This window comes from Nilaparvata lugens, chromosome X (genome assembly GCF_014356525.2).
Source record: "Nilaparvata lugens isolate BPH chromosome X, ASM1435652v1, whole genome shotgun sequence".
Lineage (NCBI taxonomy): Eukaryota > Metazoa > Arthropoda > Insecta > Hemiptera > Delphacidae > Nilaparvata > Nilaparvata lugens.
This window is the reverse complement of record NC_052518.1, coordinates 71250533-71272023: the sequence shown is the minus strand read 5'-3', so window position 1 is coordinate 71272023 and position 21491 is coordinate 71250533. Positions and strand designations below refer to the sequence as shown.

At 35.4% G+C, this 21491-nt stretch overlaps 1 protein-coding gene across 6 annotated transcripts in view; it reads left to right on the top strand.

Annotated features, from left to right (window-relative positions):
• Positions 1 to 21491, top strand: part of LOC111047535 (C2 domain-containing protein 5) — a 122127-nt gene that overhangs the window by 42117 nt on the left and 58519 nt on the right. For all 6 annotated transcript variants that reach the window (XM_039441558.1, XM_039441562.1, XM_039441559.1 and 3 more), the window contains 5 exons: positions 4643 to 4864; positions 6525 to 6627; positions 9207 to 9281; positions 9983 to 10161; positions 12385 to 12510. In XM_039441558.1, the coding sequence (XP_039297492.1) occupies positions 4643 to 4864; positions 6525 to 6627; positions 9207 to 9281; positions 9983 to 10161; positions 12385 to 12510 (705 nt within the window). The remainder of the gene's footprint in view (positions 1 to 4642; positions 4865 to 6524; positions 6628 to 9206; positions 9282 to 9982; positions 10162 to 12384; positions 12511 to 21491) is intronic.

Here is a 21491-nt window from a genome sequence, read left to right as displayed (position 1 = left end):
AAGACGAACAAATTGGCTATTATTTGGGTGCTTGGAGCTGCTTCCAGTCCAGGTCTCAACAGACAGCAATAGTACCATAGCTATCAACTCTACACCAACTGTTTAATTAAATTGAAATAAATTTAATCATATCATAATAAATTTCACAGCTATCAAATATATATTAAATGTTCAATAAAAATGAAAAATAAATTTCATTCAAGTTCAATTCTACAATTCCTTTATTCAATTTTAGTCTAATTCTTTTTTTATTTCTAATTTTAAATCTTCTCTTTTCTATCAATTTATAAGCTACACCTTTCCTTATTCATAACCCACTGAAATCTTAAATATCCTGTTTGTAACCGCCCCCTAAATAATCCATAATGTCCCCTGAATATGTACCCTTTTTCTCTCCATCCGTCTGCCCGCGTAATCTGTGGTCTCTGCTGCTACAATTGACTCTCCGTGCGTACTCTGTGGTCACGACCGTTTGATTTCAAACTGTACCCACTCACTGCTCGGTTGAGGAAGGAAACTCAGTTTCCGAAAATTTCCGTCTCTAATGTAAGTTTCTAAGTGTTTTCAATCTATTTATGTCTTGTGTGTCCTCTTTTAATTTATATTACAAACTTTAAATTGTCTTCTATATATATATAATATATTTTTCTATATAATGAATTATATATATATATAGCACAGAACAGAAAACACTTTAAAGTTTTATAATATAAATATTAACAGGATACACACGGCACGGATAGATTTAAAACACTTGAAAACTTACATTTAAACGAAAATTTTCGGGGGCTGGGCCCCCTTTGTCAATCAAACAGGAAGTGAAGTGGTGCAGATTTGAACATTCCAACGCTCGTGACCACAGAGACGCGGTAGAGAGGTTGTGTAGACCATGGAGCACAGACGAACGGAGTCGCACTGATTGAAGGAGCATTATGGGATTGGTGGGCCATTATGGGTTACAAGCGGGAGATTTCAAATTTGATGGATAAAGAAAGGTGTAGATTATGAATTGATAGAAAAGAGGAGATTTAAAATTAGAAATCGGAAATGAAGTAGAATAAAATTAGAAAATGAAATAATAGAATTGAATTGGAATGAAATTTATTTTAATTTTTATTTTTATTTTTACTGAAAATTTATAATATATTTGATAGCTGTGAAAGCTCTCGGACTCAGACATCAACATCCTTTTGCTAGACTCTCCCAACACACCACACTTCTATCTTCTTCCAAAAATTCATAAAGAAGGCAATCCTGGTCGTCCCATTGTTTCAAGCATAAATAGCCCAACTGAACGAATCTCTGCCCTTGTTGATTTCCACCTCCAACCCATTGTTGCCTCCCTACCCTCTCATCTCAAAGACTCCTTACACTCCATAGATATCCTAAGAAACACAACCCTTCCAACTGATCAACAACTCCTCCTTGTTACCATTGATGTGGCCTCCCTCTACACATCCATCCCCCATTCTGAAGGCTTAAAATCCCTTGAGCATTTCCTCTCCTCACGTCCCACACCCACCACCCCTTCAAACAATTTCCTAGTAAACCTTGCAAAACTGGTGCTCACAAGGAATGCCTTCAGGTTTGAAGATAAATATTATCTTCAGACTCAGGGTACAGCCATGGGCACCAGGATGGCACCATCCTATGCAAACCTGTTCATGGGCCTCCTTGAACAGGATTTCCTTTCTAAACAAACCCTATCCCCCCTGATATGGTTCCGTTTCATTGACAACATATTCCTCATATGGCCTCATGGACATAATACCCTCTCCCACTTCCTCAATCAACTCAATTCCAACTACTCTGTCTCCTTCACCTGGAATATCTCTGAATCCTCCATCAACTTCCTAGATGTCAACGTAATCCTTTCCAACTACAATGTCTTATCCACCAATACTTTCACCAAATCCACCCACACTCAACAGTTCCTACACTTTGAGAGTTGCCATCCCTACCACATCAAAAGATCCCTCCCACTTTCCCTCTCAATCCGAGGCCAAAACATTTGCAGTGATCCCCACCATCTTGACCAGTATCTCAAAAAACTCCACCAATCCCTCCTGAAATGTAACTACCCTGAACGGTTGTTACAGAAACAAACCTGGGTGGCAAGGACTTTGACTATGAAGCATTGGTCAAAGTTTTTGTTGTGCTCAGAGCCATGGGTGGGGATGGGTAGGGAAGTATTATTTTTAAAGGAAGCCCTGTGATTGTTGATCCGGAGGTTTAGGGTAGTGGTGGTTTCACCTATGTAGAAGGCAGGACAGAAGTTGCAGGAAAGGAGGTAGATGCAATTTTTGGAGATGCAATTACTGGATTGATGGATTTGATGGGTGTAGTTGGTGATAGGACTGGTAAAGGAGATGGAAGGATCAGTGATAGGGCAGGTTTTACAGCGGGGGCGTTTGCAAGGTAGGGTACCAGGTGGAGTTGGGATTCATCAGAGGTGAGTGATTTGTATTTACTGAAAATTTTCTTGAGGTTGTGAGGTTGCTTATAAATGATGTGGGTGGTTGCTGGAAAAGGTGTTTGGTAGAGGGATTGGAGGAGACGACATGGAACAGATCTTTAAGGACAGTTTTGAGGTTTTCAATTCCAGGGAAGTAGGTGGTACAGAGCTTTGGAGTTTGTGGGACTTGGGAATTTTTTGTGGTTGGAGATTTGTTTCTGTAACAACCGTTCAGGGTAGTTACATTTCAGGAGGGATTGGTGGAGTTTTTTGAGATACTGGTCAAGATGGTGGGGATCACTGCAAATATTTTGGCCTCGGATTGAGAGGGAACGTGGGAGGGATCTTTTGATGTGGTAGGGATGGCAACTCTCAAAGTGTAGGCACTGTTGAGTGTGGGTGGATTTGGTGAAAATATTGGTGGATAAGGTAAATAGTCAGAGTTGAATTCATAATATTCAACTCTTTTCATATTCATAGTTGATTTTCTGATTTCATATTTGAATTCATCTTTTCAAAGTTTAAAATAAAAATAGAATTTAAAAATGTTCATGTTTAGACCTAAACTTTTAAGTGTTCAAACACTTCTAAAAACCTTTGCCTGTCCCTTTGTGAGCAAAAAAAATAATCTCATCAACCTAGTACTTTTTACTTTCCTCGCCCTATTACCATAGGTAAGGAAAGTATTGCTTTCCAAAAAAAAAAAAATCTGGTGTGGTACACTCACACAACTTTCCTTGCTCATTGAACTAACTATAAGCCTCATTCTTAAACGTGAATGATTTAGGGGAATAACATAATGACGATTGGCGGCAACATATTTGAAACTACGATCAGACTTCTGTATATGTGTATAGTTGTTTTCAGAGTACTTTTTCCTTTGTGTAAATTGTGAAATTCGATATTTTTTAAAAGTCGTCGAAACAGCTGTTCTACAGATGAAATATCTCGATGTGTTCTTTTTATGAACTGCTCTACCTACCTACCTCATGCACGAGAAAGAGGCTACAAAGTCCATTTCTCAAGGATGGGGTGGACCCCTCATTGATTTCTCAGAAAGGAGACTCATTCCAGTTAATAAAGCCGATAAATAACTATACAGGGTATGAATTTGAAAAAAATCGGTCAGTCATTTTTGAGAAAATCGTGAAACACATGTTTTTTTAGTGATTATCCGCCATTTTTCTCAATAATATTACGGAGCTCCTGAAATTTTCCCAGAAATGAAGCTCATGTCAGTTGATAGGGCTAATAAATAGCTATCCATGGTATAAATTTGAAGAAAATCGTTAGAGCCGTTTCCGAGAAAACCGTGAAAAACATGGTTTTTTAGTGATTATCCGCCATTTTTCTCTTCATTAAGAGGGTCTTCAACCTGCCAATGTGGGCCCCAGATTATTGTTTGTACCTGGAAACTGGACTGGTTTATACATTGAGGCTACATATCAAGTATACGCGTCGATGCCTAGAGCTTCCTGAACAAAGATACCCGCACATGCTGCTGAAAAAAGTCTTCATGTATAATGATTGGAGCAATCTAGAGAGGGTGTATGGGGTCCCTGCTACAAGTCTCCTGACGGGCGATGTTCAAGCGAATCTGAACGGAGTTGACGAGAAACTACAGGAGAACTTCAGAAGAAGATTGATGGGGAGCCAGAGGTGTTCAATCTACCCACAGCTTGAACGTTTCTCCGACTATGTTCATCAGCAGGACGACTTCACGCTGGTCAAATGGTTCCTGAAGGCAAGGACTGAGCTCATCCTGCTGAACAAGTACTCCATCGATCGTGATGTCAAGACTTGTTCCCTCTGCAATTTGAAGGAAGACGAGGATGTGCCTCACTTCATCGCCATATGCCCTGTTCTCGCTGAGATCCGGACGAGACACCTGCGGAAGAGTATCCTGTCTGAAGAGGAGTTGCGGGCACACCTGAATGGGCAACACTGGCAGGCGGTGAGCCGGTACTGCAGGGAGGCATGGCAGTACACATTCTTTCTAGTCCAGCAGTTCAATTTTTGATTATTGTCTTTAAACTTTTTACATTTTTTTAAAATGTAAACTTCGTATTATATTACTTGAACTACATTTGTTATACCCAATTAAAAAGTAAATTATGAAATAGAATGTTTCTAATAATGTAATTCAATTGATCGTATATTGGAATTGATCGATTTTATTTGTCGCAGGTTGATGACACACATGAAGCAGATTCCATATCACTACTCATTGATCCTCATCCACCTGAAGGTTTTCATGTGGTGACTATTGAATGTTTGCCAAATGTTGAGAATTTGGAAGTTGTCAGGAATCTTCAGATGTTCACTTTAGTGTGGAGATCTCGTTTGCCGCTATCTTATTCGCAAATGCCTTCGGCTCACTTCAATAAGCACTTCCATAGACTACTGCAGGTATGCTAACAATTATACTCAATATTATCATACCATAGATGCACCGAATATCGACCAAAAATTTAAAGAATAAAATGCAATCAGATATTAACCTATTGAAGGGATGGTTTACTATGAATTGGATGGTAATGAGTCCCAAGTGCAAATAATTATATTATCTTCAATCCAAGAAAAATGTTTTCATTTACAGCCCCTTGAAATATCACGAAATTTCATGTATAGCCAATAATTGCGGTTGCCCTTCAATTGAGCAAGTTAAAGAAATAAAGTATTTAGGGCTTATGTTAGATTGTAATCTAAAATGGAAGTCACATGTCATGTATTTGAAAAATAAACTTATGAAATGCACAATAATATTATATGCTCAAATCTATATGTCCCCCTGATGTGATGAGAATGTTATACTATGCTTTTGCTGACTCAAAATTACAGTATGGGTTATCCATTTGGGGAGGAGCGTACCATACAACACTCAAACCATTGATTACATTGCAGAAGTCATTCATCCGCATGGCTTGTAATGCAGGGTATGTTGAACGTACAAGGCCTTTGTTTAGAGCAATGAGAATATTGCCATTTCGAAATGTATATATTTATAAAGTACTAAAGATTTTCTTCGATAGAGCCAGCACTGAACGAAGGTGTGAAAGACCTGGATTAAATTATATTTTGAGAAATCGATTGGATGTGAATATCCCAAGACCAAATTTAACTATATTCAAAAAAAATGTATTCCTTCTTGGCTTAAAAGTTTTATAATTTACTCCCTATTATACTAAAATCATTGAATAATAAACACCCTTTTCTTAAAGAAGTGAAGGAGTACCTTATGCAATTAGAGGATACTAATACTATTTTTCATATCCCTGATATAACTCAACCTGATGTACTTTGCAATTCAATGTCTTTTTATCTGCATATGGTTTTTTACACTGAATTATTGTGCGTATACTTTGTATTTGTATATTTATGTTTTTCCCGTGGAATTGCTTAATGTGAAATGATTTCATCATTCATCATCATACCCCTTATAGAGTTAGAGGTTAATTTTATATGATAAATTTGGTAGTCAGTGTATTTTAAGAATTGTATATCCTATTGTAATAGCTTATATATTTAATAGCTCATAATAGCAGTATATTTGTAATATTTAGATACCAGTCGGTCGCATCAAATTGCTCATCTACGTAGTTCTTAGCTCTAGTTTTAAGATTTATGCATACCACCTCACACAGGCTAGGCCTTGTGGCGTTTTTTGTTTTATTCATTCTTATAAAAGAACCTTATCATTTTGTTACATCATTATTACTGTACATTTCTATGTTTCGATGATAAGAAACAGATTTTCCTCTTATTGTACTGGTTTTTGGATGAATAAAATATTTTTTATTTAATTTCATTTCAAAAACGATCGATATGTAGATTTATCAAACTTCGAATAAGATAGCTAGTGAATATTGATATATCAATAGAATAAAACATTAAATGAAACGTTACATTGATACAACTGTCTTCATTAGCTTGTACCACAAAACTATTGACTCAAATTTAAAAAAAAAAAACTCATTTCATACATCAAACTTATTGAATCAAATAATAGGAGAAATGTCGTATTTTTCCATGTTTCTAATAAACAAATTAATGACATTAATGTTTTCAGGGTGTTTATTTCAAATTGAGGCGCATGACTCCTTGTGCCTTAGCATCCATGTGTTTCAAAATCGATCTTCCTGAACAAGATGAACTTCAAATCACTGCTGTTGGTGAGTATCCACTCTCAATAAAATCACAAATTTTAATAACGACAAAAACTTGAAACAATGTGTTTAGTGCTAGAGCAACGACAGTACTTAGCCAACTGAATGGTTTCCCTTGTGATCGGCATATAGCGGACAAAAAGATTGTAAGGGATTTGTGTAAAATAGGGGTAAATAAAATATTTTGAAGAAAAATAGACGAATTTTCTGATAACATGATACTCGAAAACATGAAAGGCATGACATTCAAATTTTTGGGACAGAACATTTCAAATTCGGTAAGAAATAAATTCATGAGATTTAGTGGATAAATTCTTCATTGTATTGATGATTGAATAAAACAAAAATTTCCTGGGAATATCAATTTTTGATAAAGTTATTCAATTTACCAAAAATAACTTTTTTTGAGTTGAACGTTAATCGAAAAACGTTGAAAAATATCACCAGAAGAAAGTTTATTTTTAGCCTTTGCACAGCCTTAAGTATAGAGTTGAACTGCAGTAGAAAGTCGTTAACCCGGATCCTGTTAACTCAGAAGTCTGTAGTCTGTATTTATTCGTTTATTTACTTAAATAAAAGAAAGTACATAATTAACTTGATGCCATTAGGACAGATCAAGAACTGAACTATTTATTATAAATCCATAGCAACGTTCCAATTAACATATGACTTCCTCAATACATTACATCTCTCCCTTCCTAAGTTTTCAAAATCTGATCCTTATGTCTCTTCCACCGAAGCTCTGTTACTTCTGGTTTGACCTTATAAATTTTGTCCCCAATCCTTGCTTCAATAGTGGCTCTCGACCAACGCGTCCCCGACTCTCTGTAGTCCTCTCATAAACTTCTTCCCTCACTCTCAGTTCGATTTCTCTGTTCTCTGCACTTGTTTCCAATTGGTGTTTGATTTTCTTCCCTTGATTTTGCTGGATTTTCTCCTGTAGTACAATGGGTGGAAATTCGATAATTGAAAAAATACCTTTTCTCCTGTAGTACAATGGGTGGAAATTCGATAATTGAAAAAAATATCTACTTATGGCTGTAGAAGTTGAAATTTTTGTTTTTCTCTGACCCCATAAGCTGTTTCAATAGCGATTTTTTAATGTCTTCACAGCATTTTCATATGCCCCATTACTAGCCGGATGGAACGGAGAAGTAGTAATGTGTGAAAATAATTAATATTGAACCTGCAAAATTCCTCGAATTGTCTGGAAGTGAAATTTTCTCCATTATCTGTCACCAATGTTTTTGGAACTCCAAAACGCGCGAAAATCTCTCTCAGTTTCCTCAGTGTTACTTCTGTAGAACTGGATGTCATTTCACAAACTTCTGGTTATTTACTGAATGAAACATCCTTCCTTAACATATCTCAACACTGCTTGGAATTGGATCTGTACGTGTTTCACTCCTCACTAATTTCATTGATACTGGCATCTCTGCTGCCACTAAATTTACATAATCTACTGCGTTAGAAATGTCATTTTCTTCATCCTCAACTGGCATCCTAGAGATAGCATCAGCTAGATTTGATGCTGAGCTTATGTGTTGAAATTTGTAATCAAATCCAGATATATAAGTCGACCAACGCTAGAACCTCCTCCAATCTAGACCCAAAATCATACATAGTAGACTGTTTCTTTATTATAGCGTACCATGCTTTCAAATCATCTTCTGGTCGCTGTTTTAGATCATAGAAATCGATTCTTTCTCTGTAAACAGAAACTCTACGTGAAAACTGGCTTCTCATAATCTCGCAAAGCTCTTGGTAGCTCTTGTTTTTTTTGGTAAGATAGGTACGCATAGAGCCCTTAAATACTTATATGCCTCAGTACCTAGAAACGTAATTGAAACAGAAACTTTACGAACCTCCGGAATCGCGTTGACTTCAAAAAATTGTTCCAGTAGTTCTTCATAAATATTCCAATCTTACGAGTGAATATTGTACTCGGGTAGTTTTACCAAATTCAGGGAACGAACTTCCGTCGAATCCTTGTCGATTCTTTGAAGCTCTTCATTCCTTTCCTTTTCTTCGTTTTTTCTCCTCGTCGCCATTGTTAAGTATTCGTTTATTTACTTGAATAAAAGAAAATACATAATTAACTTGATGCCATTAGGCCAGATCAAGAACTAAACTATTTATTCTAAATCCATAGCAACGTTCCAATTAACATATTTTCTCAATACATTACATCCCGGACCGATGTTTGGAGAATAAAAATTCAAATTCGGTTTGAACGGCTATTATTTTACCCACTAATTTAACAAACTAAAGTTATTAACGCTTGTAATAAATATTATAGAGTACATGTGTAGAAGATTTCACACGTTATCAATTATGGTATGATTAGAGGGTCAATTATAGATATAGTATAACTGTAATTATATTAAAAATGTAGGTTAATTATAACTCTAATTTTATTATACAGTAGTTAGTGTATGACGATTGTTTTTTTAGTTACAGTTCGAACTGATTCTTATTGTAAATACTCTTATCCCATTTTTACAATACCAGAAGCATGAAAGTACTTTTTAGGATGAAAAATAGTATTTATACCTTAATAAATTTCCGTTCAATTTTCTTTGAAGGAATGGCTCTTGGGCTAGCAGAATCTGAATCGCATGGGAAAAAGGAGAACAAGAAGAAGACTAACACCATTCCAAGTAAGTCACTTTTATTCATGAATTTTGTAAATTATTTCATTAGACGTAAATACAGTATAGGTTCGTTTTAAAATGTGCTATACAAGACGCCTGATCAATTATTGTACTGTTAGTCATATTTGTACGTTAATTGGTTTCATTGTTATAAAGCAGAAAACAGTAAAATTTAAATATTAATTTTTGTGGTGTAGCGAATGTGATATCATGACAGTAGCTCTAGCTCAGTAGCTTTCGAAGAGGAAGATCGCTTTTGCTGAAGCTCTCTTATCATGATTCTTATCAGTACGATCGAATAGTCAAGTTGTTATGCTGTGTCTCTGATTTTTGTCCTGCTAGAACTGTCACACAAACTGGGGTCATTCGTGTAGGGATCAGCAAGCCGAGCATTTACCTAAAGATACATTACAGGCTTTGTAATTTTGTATGAGTTCCGAAGTATTTATATCTTTTTATACACCATCTGCAGCGCGAAAAATGTTAATTCTGTAAACAGCTGTTTCCCAACTTCTTTTGTTGTTTGGAAGATAGGTTACGTTGAAATATTATGACTAAATTAATATTTGTTATCTATTATTAGTCACCCATCAATTTCACTGATGACCTCGTGATATTTTTTAGCCAGATTTGTATAAGATGATGTTTTTTTAGCTCTTTGAGTTTTATTCAAAAAATTGTATTTCTGACGAGAAACAAATTTCCAGATGAAGGTGTAGGAGAAATGATCTTTAGCCTTGAGGAAGACCAGAATGAATGTTCACCAAAACAATCGAAGGGCTCAACGGCACCATCACCCACCTCTGCGGCTACGACTCTACATCCTAATAAAACTGGCGCTCATAGATCTCATTCACCCCTTAGGCCGATTCGTAGATCCACTCATGTAAGTTTCCTCATATTTCAATGAAATTAAAATCAGACATGAGGCAATAAAATCTCGAAGGCGTACAGCACTAGGAAAGTTATACAAAGCTGTACACTGAACAATTTATCATACAGGATGGGTGAAAAGTCCGAGAATGGCTAAATATCTCATACACAAAGGTAATTTGACGGTGGGTGTGATTGGGATCCTACTCAAATAGAAAATACTACTTTACCATGACTTCAAAAATCTGGTCCGCCATATTGAATGCAAATTTGTTTTTTTTTTTTTTTAATAGGAAGGTGATATCGCACATTGATATCTCGAACCGTTTGGAAGATATTCATATTATAAATCAATACCATGCAAATCAGGAATGATAATAAATCAAAATAGATAAGTGGTATTGAGTGGTATCCTAACAGCTTAGGATATCAATGTGCGGTTTTCGTCATTCATTTTGTCTTAAAATTCCGTATCGAAATCATGTATCGCATTCAATATGGCGGATCCAAGATGACGTACCAGATTTTTAAAGTCAAAGTAAAGTAGTATTTTTAATTTGAGTAGGTTCTCCGATCACTCCCACCTTAAAATCACACTTTTTCATGAGATACTAAGCCGTTCTTATACTTTTTTCTTCCCTTTCTGCCTTGAATAGTACTGATTAATAATGTGAATATCTTCAAAACGGTTTGATATATCGAACCATTTGGAAGATATTCATATTATAAATAAATACCATGCAAATCAGGAATGAAAATAGATGAGTGGTATTGATTAATAATGTGAATATCTTCGAAACAGCTTGAGATATCAATGTGTGGCTTTCGCCATTCATTTTTTCTTGAAATTCCGTATCGAAATCATGTATCGCATTCAATATGGCGGATCCAAGATGGTGGACCAGATTTTTGAAGTCATAGTAAAGTAGTATTTTCAATTTTAGTAGGATCCCAATAATTCTCACCGTCAAATTGCCTTTGTGTATGAGATATTAAACCGTTCTCGGACTTTTCACCCACTCTGTATTAACTTTCAATAGCATTAATAGTATGCAAATAAATGATTTTTTATTCTCACAAATAAAATCTTGCTTTGCAATAAGTAGAACTCAAGCTTTGCGATAATTTTATTGATCGAAAACAATAATCGCAATTAGTTGATCAGTATTCAGCAAAAAATCTATTATTCATAAACAAGCAAAACAATATCATAAAATAAATATGAGTTCTGAATACAGAATAAACGAATACTAGTTGCTAAATTATTGCAAATTTAATAGGAAGTAAGTATTGATTGATCAACGGAATTGTTTGGGCTCTATATCCATTTACACACCTTTCGCACTTTTAAAATACATTGAGTAATGAATAAAACTCGAGTAATGAATAGTGACGAGTAATAATGATGATGAGTAATGAATAATGACTCGAAATTGTCTTAACCACTAATTTCATGAAAAAATGAAGCATCTATTTTTTATTGCTTCACCATTCCACTGTCTAGTAAAGAGTTCGCTTTGATATATACCATGCCGTAACATCACTGTCACTACAAATCAAGATATGTGAAATCACAGTTACAGAATAGTTATTTGTGCAACTAGTGCGCAAAGTGACAGTTTGCTGCACCGAAAGAAACGTTTACGCCCGAGCCGTAGGCGAGGGCGGAATGGTTTCTTGTGTGCAGCAGAGGAACTTTGCGCACGTATTTCACATTAAATTTTTCCTACAGTTACCATTGAATATGAAAAGTGGGTAATTATGGGTAAAATTCCCTAAAATCCATCAAATGTTTTTCTGTGTAATTTTATTATTAATAAAAATCTTAATTTATTTAAAATTGAATAATAATGTAGTAGTAGATGAATGAAGGCGGCTGTCACTCATGTGGTGGCTTTCAACTGCTGTCATCCACTGTTGTCCACTGCCTTAATATTATTATAACGTGCACCACAACACTATACCACAGTTACCAACTTCATTTTGATTTTCCTGCACTGGTGCTCCATATAACCTACTATTTTGCGTTGCCATGTTGCAAATCTGGAGTGCAGAAAAAAATTTTCCGCACTAGAACGGAAAAGTGAAATTAGGAACAGCAACTTTCCGAGGTAGCTGTAGGAAAAGAATATTAAGAGCTTCAACTCGTGCAAAACTCATTTATTGTGAATAGTTTCAGTGATTGAAATTACTCAACTCGTTCAATTTCTATGTAACGATCAATTTTTTGTTACAGACACCTCCAAAAGAAAGGTATGGAGTTGACCTGACTCCTCTTTCTTATGTTCCTGGTGGTAGGATTGATAAATACCTTGGAAATTTGAGCTTCTACTTCATTCGAGAGAGTACCTGTATAAGAGAGGTAAGTGAACAATTCACCTCATCCACTAATAAATCCATAAATTAATTAGTTCAGCTCTTTGATTTGATTTTTTATTCATTTTTTTCTGAGGGTGGTGCCCACATACGCCTTAGGCTTGTGCGTGGGTAATGGTTCATATGACGATGAGAGATGAGTGGACCTACAGTTTTAGGTGGGTTTCGAACCACCGGGAAGCGACTTTTCAACTCATGAATCATGAATAGGCCTTAATATTAATAATACTAATTAATTTGTCTCAGAACAATTACAAAATTGCATAAGACATGTCAGAGTATTGAAATGAAACATTACAATAATTTGGGTTGAAATCCAAATTAATTTAAACTTATAACATCTAGGCTCATAAGTAACAAATATAATTTCATACAAATATTTGTATAACATATAGTATTTTTTCAAATTAATTGAAGGGGTTTTCATAAAATTAATTCAAACTATGTACAATATCGTCACAGCTAATTTTTTTTAAAACAAGTCATAACCGTGTAAAGTAGTTTAGAAACGTTGCATAAAAGACCTATTGATATTTGATGAAGTGTCAACCAACAGGATGATAAATCAATATACTAATCTTGGGGTACAACTTTACCCCACGCACCTATTCATGTTCTGAAAAACCACGCGCCTACTGGAGGGTTAATCAATGTACATAATCAGTACAGTTGCAATATTTTTCAACTTCATTCATCAAATTTATTTTACTACTTTTCACACTACTATAAGATTTAAAACAACATACATTTTGTCAATAACGTCACTATAAATACTATAAGAACTCAACTTTCCTATTTTTTTATGTTTTAATTGGAAAAAGTGAGTAATTTTCAGTTGAATTTTGCATTTGAATAAAACATTATGTTCAATAAATGACTCACATCTATTCAAACAGTCGAACAGGTTGTCTGGTACACGATTTTACAGTTTTAATCCTTGCCTGATATTTCTGAAAGCTTCTAGAACTTCTTGATCTGACGGATTATTCTCCTCAGGTTCGTCACAGTCATCATAATCATCATCATAGTCAGTTCTAAGAATTGAAATGTGTGACAAAAGCAAAAATGAGAAAGTCCAGTCGTTCACCTGCCTGGTCTACGAATGACAAGTCCTTAAAATTCTATTTCCAATAACTTGCATTCAATTTCCGACATGTGTTTCAACCTCTGTTGACTGTCTACCACCCTATCTTCTTCCTACCTGAATCGCCATTATTTTCAGTCTATCGACCTTTCTGCTGAAACTGAACAATTTCTTGAAAATGACCGTCTGCTTCCTATACTACACACTACAACATTTTGTATGTTGAAGTGGAGAGAAAACTTTGTTGTTGATAGGTCTGAACTTCGTTAAATATAGTTGAATAAGCAGCCAAAACTCTAAAAATTCATGGGACAAGATAAAAATTCGTTGTGTAGAGGATTTCGTTAAGTGGATTTTCGTTTTAGAGAGGTTCGACTTATTTTGTGAAAAATCACTATAAGGAAATTAAGATTGATGTGGTATTCGGTATTAGTATACGCCTACCAGACAACCTGTTCGACTGTTTGAATAGATGTGAGTCGTTTATTGAACATAATGTTTTATTCAAATGCAAAATTCAACTGAAAATTACTCACTTTTTCAATTAAAACATTAAAAAATAGGAAAGTTGAGTTGTTATAGTATTTATAGTGAAGTTATTGACAAAATTACAGAATAGAATAGAAAAATGCTTTTATTCTCCATTAGACTATAAATATACAATAATTGAACACACATTTACGGCTTGATCACACGATCGCCAGCCGGAAAGTCGGAAAACATGCGATTGTGGAAAATACATAAATATGATCCAAGTGTATAGTAAAATACATAAATTATACGAAATAATGATGAATCAAGTAGTAACACAGTAAGCAATATAATGTATAGTGTAATGATCTAGTCAGTAACGTGAGTGAATATACAATGAGAAAGGTTGAATCCTCAAATTGAAACCTACTCAAAAATAAAAAACAAGGCTTGAACTAAAATAAACAGAATGTTGAAGAGAGCAGAAAATAACAATTACAAGTGATACCAAAAATCAAGTAGTGAGTGCCTCGACAAAGTAGCCAATGATAGCTCTACCAATTAAATTCCTGGGTGAGAACATGTCTGTAATTCCAGGCTTCTCTACAGTAAGAGGCTAGTTTCTTCCAATCTTTGCCGTTCATGTACATAGTAAACTCTTCCCTTGATTGTTCAACAACACCAAACCATTTCTTCCTCCATTCCTTCAAACAATCGAGCAATGAAATGGAATACATCCTCAGCCTCCTTCAGATTGCACATCGAGCAAATATAGTTCCTATTAGCTACCCAAGGTTTATAGTTCAAATGGATTAGCTCACCCCTTGCCTTGAAAATCCACCTCATAACCCACATTTGGGTGTCCTTTCCAATGTATTTCTTGTCACTCAGCTCTAAATCGAGAGTCCTGTACAACGCATGAAACCGTCCCGCTCGTGCTTCACCTATAAATTTATTTCTGTGAAACATTTGCAGAACAGACAGTATGCTTTGGAAAGACTCCCTCCAACTTATCACATTCTCCAAAGAAAGATTAATATTCAAGTTTACCCTATCACAAACGACCTTCCACTCCCTGAACCAAAAGCACTTATCTCTTATTACTTGCTGAGCTAAAATTTTTGGTAGTCTTTCATCTTCAATTTTCATGATTTGTGAAATGTAATTAAAATGCAACCTGAGGCAGTATTCAAAGAGAGGAGTCAGTCCTGTTTCGATGAAGAGCATACAATTGGGTGTATTTATGGGTAGAGCATATAATTGGGTGTATTTATGGGTAGAGCAAATACTTTTTTGATGAAGAAGCGCTGCAGTTTTTCAATATTTTCGTACTGTTTACAAACCCATATTTGAGCCCCATAACATAAGACTGTCCAAGCGCATGCCTTAAACAATTTACATTTAGAAGAAAAGTCGACCCCATTACCATTCAGCATTCCTCCCCAAGCCAGATTCAAACCTAATTTTGCTTTAGACAGTTTATCACTCAGATGCTTTTCAAAACTAAGGGTGGGTGTCAGAACTACCCCCAAATATTTATATTCCTTCACGCATTCGATTCTCTCTCCCTTGTAGAACCATTTTTCGTACCTGCTCAATTTTCCTCCGTTTCTGAAAACCATTATTTTTTATTTATTCAGATTGACCTTCAAGTTCCACATTTCGCAATATCGTTCCAGATTATTTATCATATATTGGAGGCCAGTTGGAGAATCCGATAATATGGCAATATCATCCGCATTTAGCAACACTTGAATCTTCATACATGCGATTAACAACCCTCCCCCCAGCTCATCATGCAAGTCATTCATAAAAAGTGAAAAAAGCAACGGACTCAATAAACAACCCTGTCTTAAGCCTGACCTAGTCTCAAAATTTTGAGTTAGCCCCTCAGAGCACCAGACGCCAGCTGAAGTACTCGAATTATCATTTAATGCTTCAATAATATTTAACATTTTAGTTGATAATCCTAAACAACTTAGTTTGTAACATAATGCTTTCTTATCAATTGAATCGAAAGCCGCTGAGTAATCGACGAAGAAACAATACAATTTACCTCTTTTTTTAGCTAATCTTAGACTCGCGATAGATGTCAATGAAAATATATTATCCATTGTTGAGTAGCCTTTACGGAATCCCGTCTGAAACTCATTTAGAATCTTGTTTTCTTCGACCCACTGTTTGAGTCTATTCAATATCAAACCCGCGAAAATATTAAAAAAGTTGTAAGAAAACTAATTCCTCTGTAGTTGCTCACTTCATCGCTAGCACCTTTCTTGAATAACGGAAAAATTATGGAGAACTTGAAACTACTTGGTACTCTGCCCAATGTGAAAATCATATTGAATAACTCTAGTAATTTATCTAACATGACGTCTGGAGCATTTTTATAATACTCGAACGGTATTTGATCTTCGCCTGGAGCTTTATTATCTTTAACTGATCTCAATACATTTTTCAGCTCTTCCATAATAAAATCTGAGTCTAAGCGATTATTTACAATGTAATGTTCTGTTCTGCGTATGAGCGTGGTAGCGCAAATAATTCAGGGTTAAGAAGGTCTCTGAAATAGTTCACCCAATCCTGAGGACTTATTTAGTTTTTTTACTATTCTAGGTCTTCTTTTTAATTTATTCATAGCCTGCCAAAAGACTTTGGAGTTTGAGGCTGACGAGATAGTGTTCAAAAGAGCTTTTTGATAACTTTGACGCTTTTCTTCACACCATTTTTTAAATTTATTTTTCTCACATATATACATTTCTCTCGCACAATCATTATTGATACGCCTATACAATCTCAAAAGAGATAACACTTTGTTTCGGGCTCTCCAACAATCATTGTCGAACCATTCTTGCTTTCTTTTGAACTTTGTTTGACCTTGACCGTTACCGAGAGATAGGCCTACTTCTCGAATTATTTCAGTACCAGTTTGGCATGCCAGCTCTACGTCTTCACCTATACACAAGTTATTTATCGACCGTCCTATCTTATCTCTGTACTTTTCTTCGCTTGCTCTATCCCATGACAATTTCGGAAGCAACGTTAAACACTGATAATCCTCAATAACTGTGTTCTCAACATCCAATATAACTTCTATTGGCAAATGATCGGAAAACGGCTGTGAAATCACTCTAAAATCTACAATCTACTTGAAATAATCCATGAAAATCGCTGCAATATCATTGACAGAATTCCCCATACCACCTACAAATGTCATTTCTCCCTCCCTGTCCCCATCCATTCTTCCATTCAGTATTATATATCCCAGATCAGAGCACATATCTAAATATTTACGCCCTCCATTGTTGACGATAACGTCCTTGGAATTTCTCACTCTATTCAGCCTATTGATTGCGTGTGGCTCAATGTTGGACTTATCAGAAATTTTTTGTTCCTTACGTATATGTACATTCTTATCACCTACAACTAAAAATACCTCATCCGCATTTTGCAATAAAAAATTCTTAATTTCTAGGAATTCAACATCCCACTTATTACAGTTGATATAAACAGGAAGTATGTTCAAATAATTAGCATTGACTATTTCAACAAGCACAATATGTTTACCATCTACATTTTTAAATGTTATTTTATTTTTAAAAGTGGAAACCTTTTTGATACCCAACACCATACCCCCACTAGCACGACCATAACGAGAGATCTTCTCTCCATAGCACCATACTAGTTCAAAATCATAAAGATAACCATTAATATAATCTACATCCTCCGCTATTATATGAGTCTCTGAAAATAAAATAATATCATAATCCGTTATGAAATTTAAAAAATCAGAATTTTTAACCTTTTGTTTTAGTCCACATACATTATAATATAGTATTTTTAGAAGATTTCTCTGTCTCACAACTATGGACTGCTCGTCACACAGCGGTTGAGTAGTGGGAATTTCCTATACGCCTGACTCCACCTTTAGACGAGATGCGAAGTTCGCCAGGTCCACACGCAGCATCGACTTCAGCTTGGCTATTCCATCCTCCTTTCCTAACATCAATTTCCAATCCGAAGACCAATAGAATTAAACTCCTTGAATTTTCAGGAAATCGAAATCCAGCCGAACATCGACTTCCGGCACCAACCTTGAAAGTTCTTTTTTCAGAGCCAAAAGTTTACTGCGCTTCACCCGCATCTCACTAGCATAGTCTCTATGTACCACAATATTGGTATTTTTGAGTTTTTTAACATTTCCAAAAATTTTATGAATGTCTTCATCTTTTGGAAAATGTGCAATAACTGTCTCTGTGCCTTTCCCCAGAAAATGTGCACGGTTGACGAACATTTCTTCACTTATACCCAAGATGTTAGAACAAAAGTTTTTCACTTTAGTCGCACAGCCCACACCTTGTATACTTTGTATTCCTTTAAAAATTAAATTATTCCTTCTTGAGCGGCTTTCTAAATCAATCAGCTTGAGTTCAGTTTTTTCACATACCTTTTCCATCCTAATAAGTATTTCCTTCAGCTGAGAGTTCTCCCTTTCTAAAGCACTCACCTTGTCCGATAGTTCTTTTATATCCTCCTTGGACTCTACGTTGCTTAGCTTACTATCGAGAATTTCGCTGAACGACACCATCAATTGATTCAATGTCATCTCGCCCACCTTTGTATCCATGGTTTGTTTATTACACTTTTTCAACTTACTGTTCTCACCCGGTGATCCTCTTGGCCATTTTTTAGTAACCGACAAAATTACAGTATGTTGTGTTAAATCTTATCCTAGTAGTGTGAAAAGTAGTGAAATAAATTTGATGAATGAAGTTGAAAAATATTGCTACTGTACTGATTATGTACATTGATTAATCACCACTAATAGTACAAATCAAGCTTTCTGGAAATAAATTGGTGAGCTGTTTACTTACTTATTACGGGTAAAACCTATCTCAATGGGGGCATGGGCCGGTCAAGCGAGAACAATATAATTGCGAGGTAGATTTAGCACATTCTCGACCATTGTGCAATGAAGCATATGCCCCCATCCTGTTAAGTTTAGTGATGTTATCCCACACTTATACTTTTACTCGTAGATTCCCATTTCCGTAGTCTTTACAGGTCCATCGAAGTTATAATTTTCAAGTATTAGAGATTAGACATTCTAATGGAAAATATTCAAAGAAGTAAAGAAATGAGAATGAGAGGAATAAATTGCAACTTGAAATGTAGGTAACAATGATTTACATTTTTCAACACTGCAAATTCTTTAAACTTTCTTGAAGACAACGCAAAATACTACGAAGCATCCTGGAGACAGAAAATCTTATAGTATTTTTCATTGTCCTACTTAGCATTCAGAAATCTCAATTGAATTCCTATGTATCGAATATAGATCTATTCTTCAAAGATTATCATAATAAGGGTACGGATTCAAATTCTTTCTTTTCCATAGTTTTAGAATGAAAGAAGAGTTTTTACTAGAATAGCGATAGCACCTATTTCAGTTTATGAGTTTCTATTCTATTGTTGAAAAATTATCAAACTTAATGATTCAATTTTTTATTGGCTTTTAACTTTAAGCTGACCTTTTCAATCGATTGGTACATCGAATCATGATGGGTGGACTCAATGGGTGGTTCAGATTACGTTTTTCTCATACTCTGTAGATAGCTGATGTTTTTCTCTAAAAACTTTAAGAAGTACTGACTAGCGATTGAAACGTATCCACCCCTAGATCAACCAGCCAATGGAGGTAGCTGTGACTGAAAGGTTCAAGATTTATTGTGAGCTGGTCAAATGCAGTGGAGAGCGTGGCCAGTCAATTTCCTAAAAATTTATTCTGATAGAAATAAAACTTCTTTTCATTAGAATTCATCCTTTGATGACGTTTTTGTGAGAGAATACACTTTCAAGTTTTGATGAGAAATAATAAGAAAGAATTGTCTATTATCCAAAATGTCTTATTGGCTAGACTCCCTATTTGTTACCCCACACGAAAACGAAGGAACTTAAATCGTCTTTCAAAGGATACAATAGAAAAAAACCTTACTTGTAGATTGACGTGCAATTCAAAAAGGATTATTCCTTCCAAATTCCATTGAAAAAATCCAAACATATTGTGTTCATTTTCTGACTTATTATCAAGTATTCGTTGCTTTCACTTTCTCTAAGCACTTTTGACTTGATCAACAATGATTTAACAATAGTGCAACTCATATAAAATGTTAATGCTTACAACAAGAACATATAACTTCTCTCACCAAAACCACCTAGGACGGAGTTAGGAATTAGATAGAGTTTGTGTAGGTATAACAATTTAGAACTACTGTTGTAGTTGATCATGCATGCATGTGTTGAGGCGATGATGCATGGGCTGCCCCGCCTCTTGCGGTATTGATACCGTAATAGTAGGTATCGCTTTAGGTGTACAAAATGTTCTATTAGAAGAGCTGTGGAATAACGTAAAACATAGCCCAAAATAAGTGTTTTTCTTCTTTTTCTCAGCTTTTTCGAGAACAAAAACGTTCAAATTAGGTACAAATGTTCAGCTAGGGTCTAAAAATATTATGTTGAGAGGTGCCCAATATTATTTAACCGAAGATATGCTCAAAACTGACGTTTTCCAACGTTTTTCTATATTTTTCGGTTTTTCATTAATATTTATGGACAGAAATTGTTTAAATCTGTTCCACAGGTCCGTCTAATATTTTTTTAGGTTCAGAGTAAGTGAGTAGGTGTGTTTAGATACTTTAGACTGACTTTTTTGCTCGAAAACCCCCTCCCCCCTCTCCCCCCTCGTCCATCCCGCCTCCCCTTCCCCCCGCCCACAGGGTGGGGGGGTGTTCTAAAAATAGATTCCCCTTCCCCTTGCCCAGTGGAGATGAGGGGGATGAAAAGAGAGAAAGATATATATATCTCTCTATCTCTCAAAAAGATTTTCCCTTCCCCTTGCCCAGTATAGATGAGGGGGATGAAGAAAGTGAGGGAAAAAATAATTTCCCTTTGAGGGGGAAAAAATCCCTAATGCTATACTGACAGATTAAAGTGAATCCTTCTCTCTACATCTAATGCTATACTGACAGATTAAAGTGAATTGAGAAATTCCCTATCACTCTACATCTATACTGTCAGATTAAAGTGAATCCTTCTCTCTACATCTAATGCTATACTGTCATATTAAAGTGAATCCAGAGAGAGGTCAATGACTCTCTCTACATCTATTGCTTAATAATCTATTGCTATACTGTCAGATTAAAGTGAATCTCTACAATAATCTAAGTTCTATAATGTCCATATTATGCTTGGTTTCCAACTGACAGTCAAGAGTTCAATCAAACTGTTTATGAATGTGTAAAAAATTGAGCTCTTTTGCTGTACAAACATCCCACTCGTTATTGTTTAAGTGTTTTCTCCAACAATATGTAAGTATAATTGGAATGAGCTAGCATATCTAAAAATACTTACAT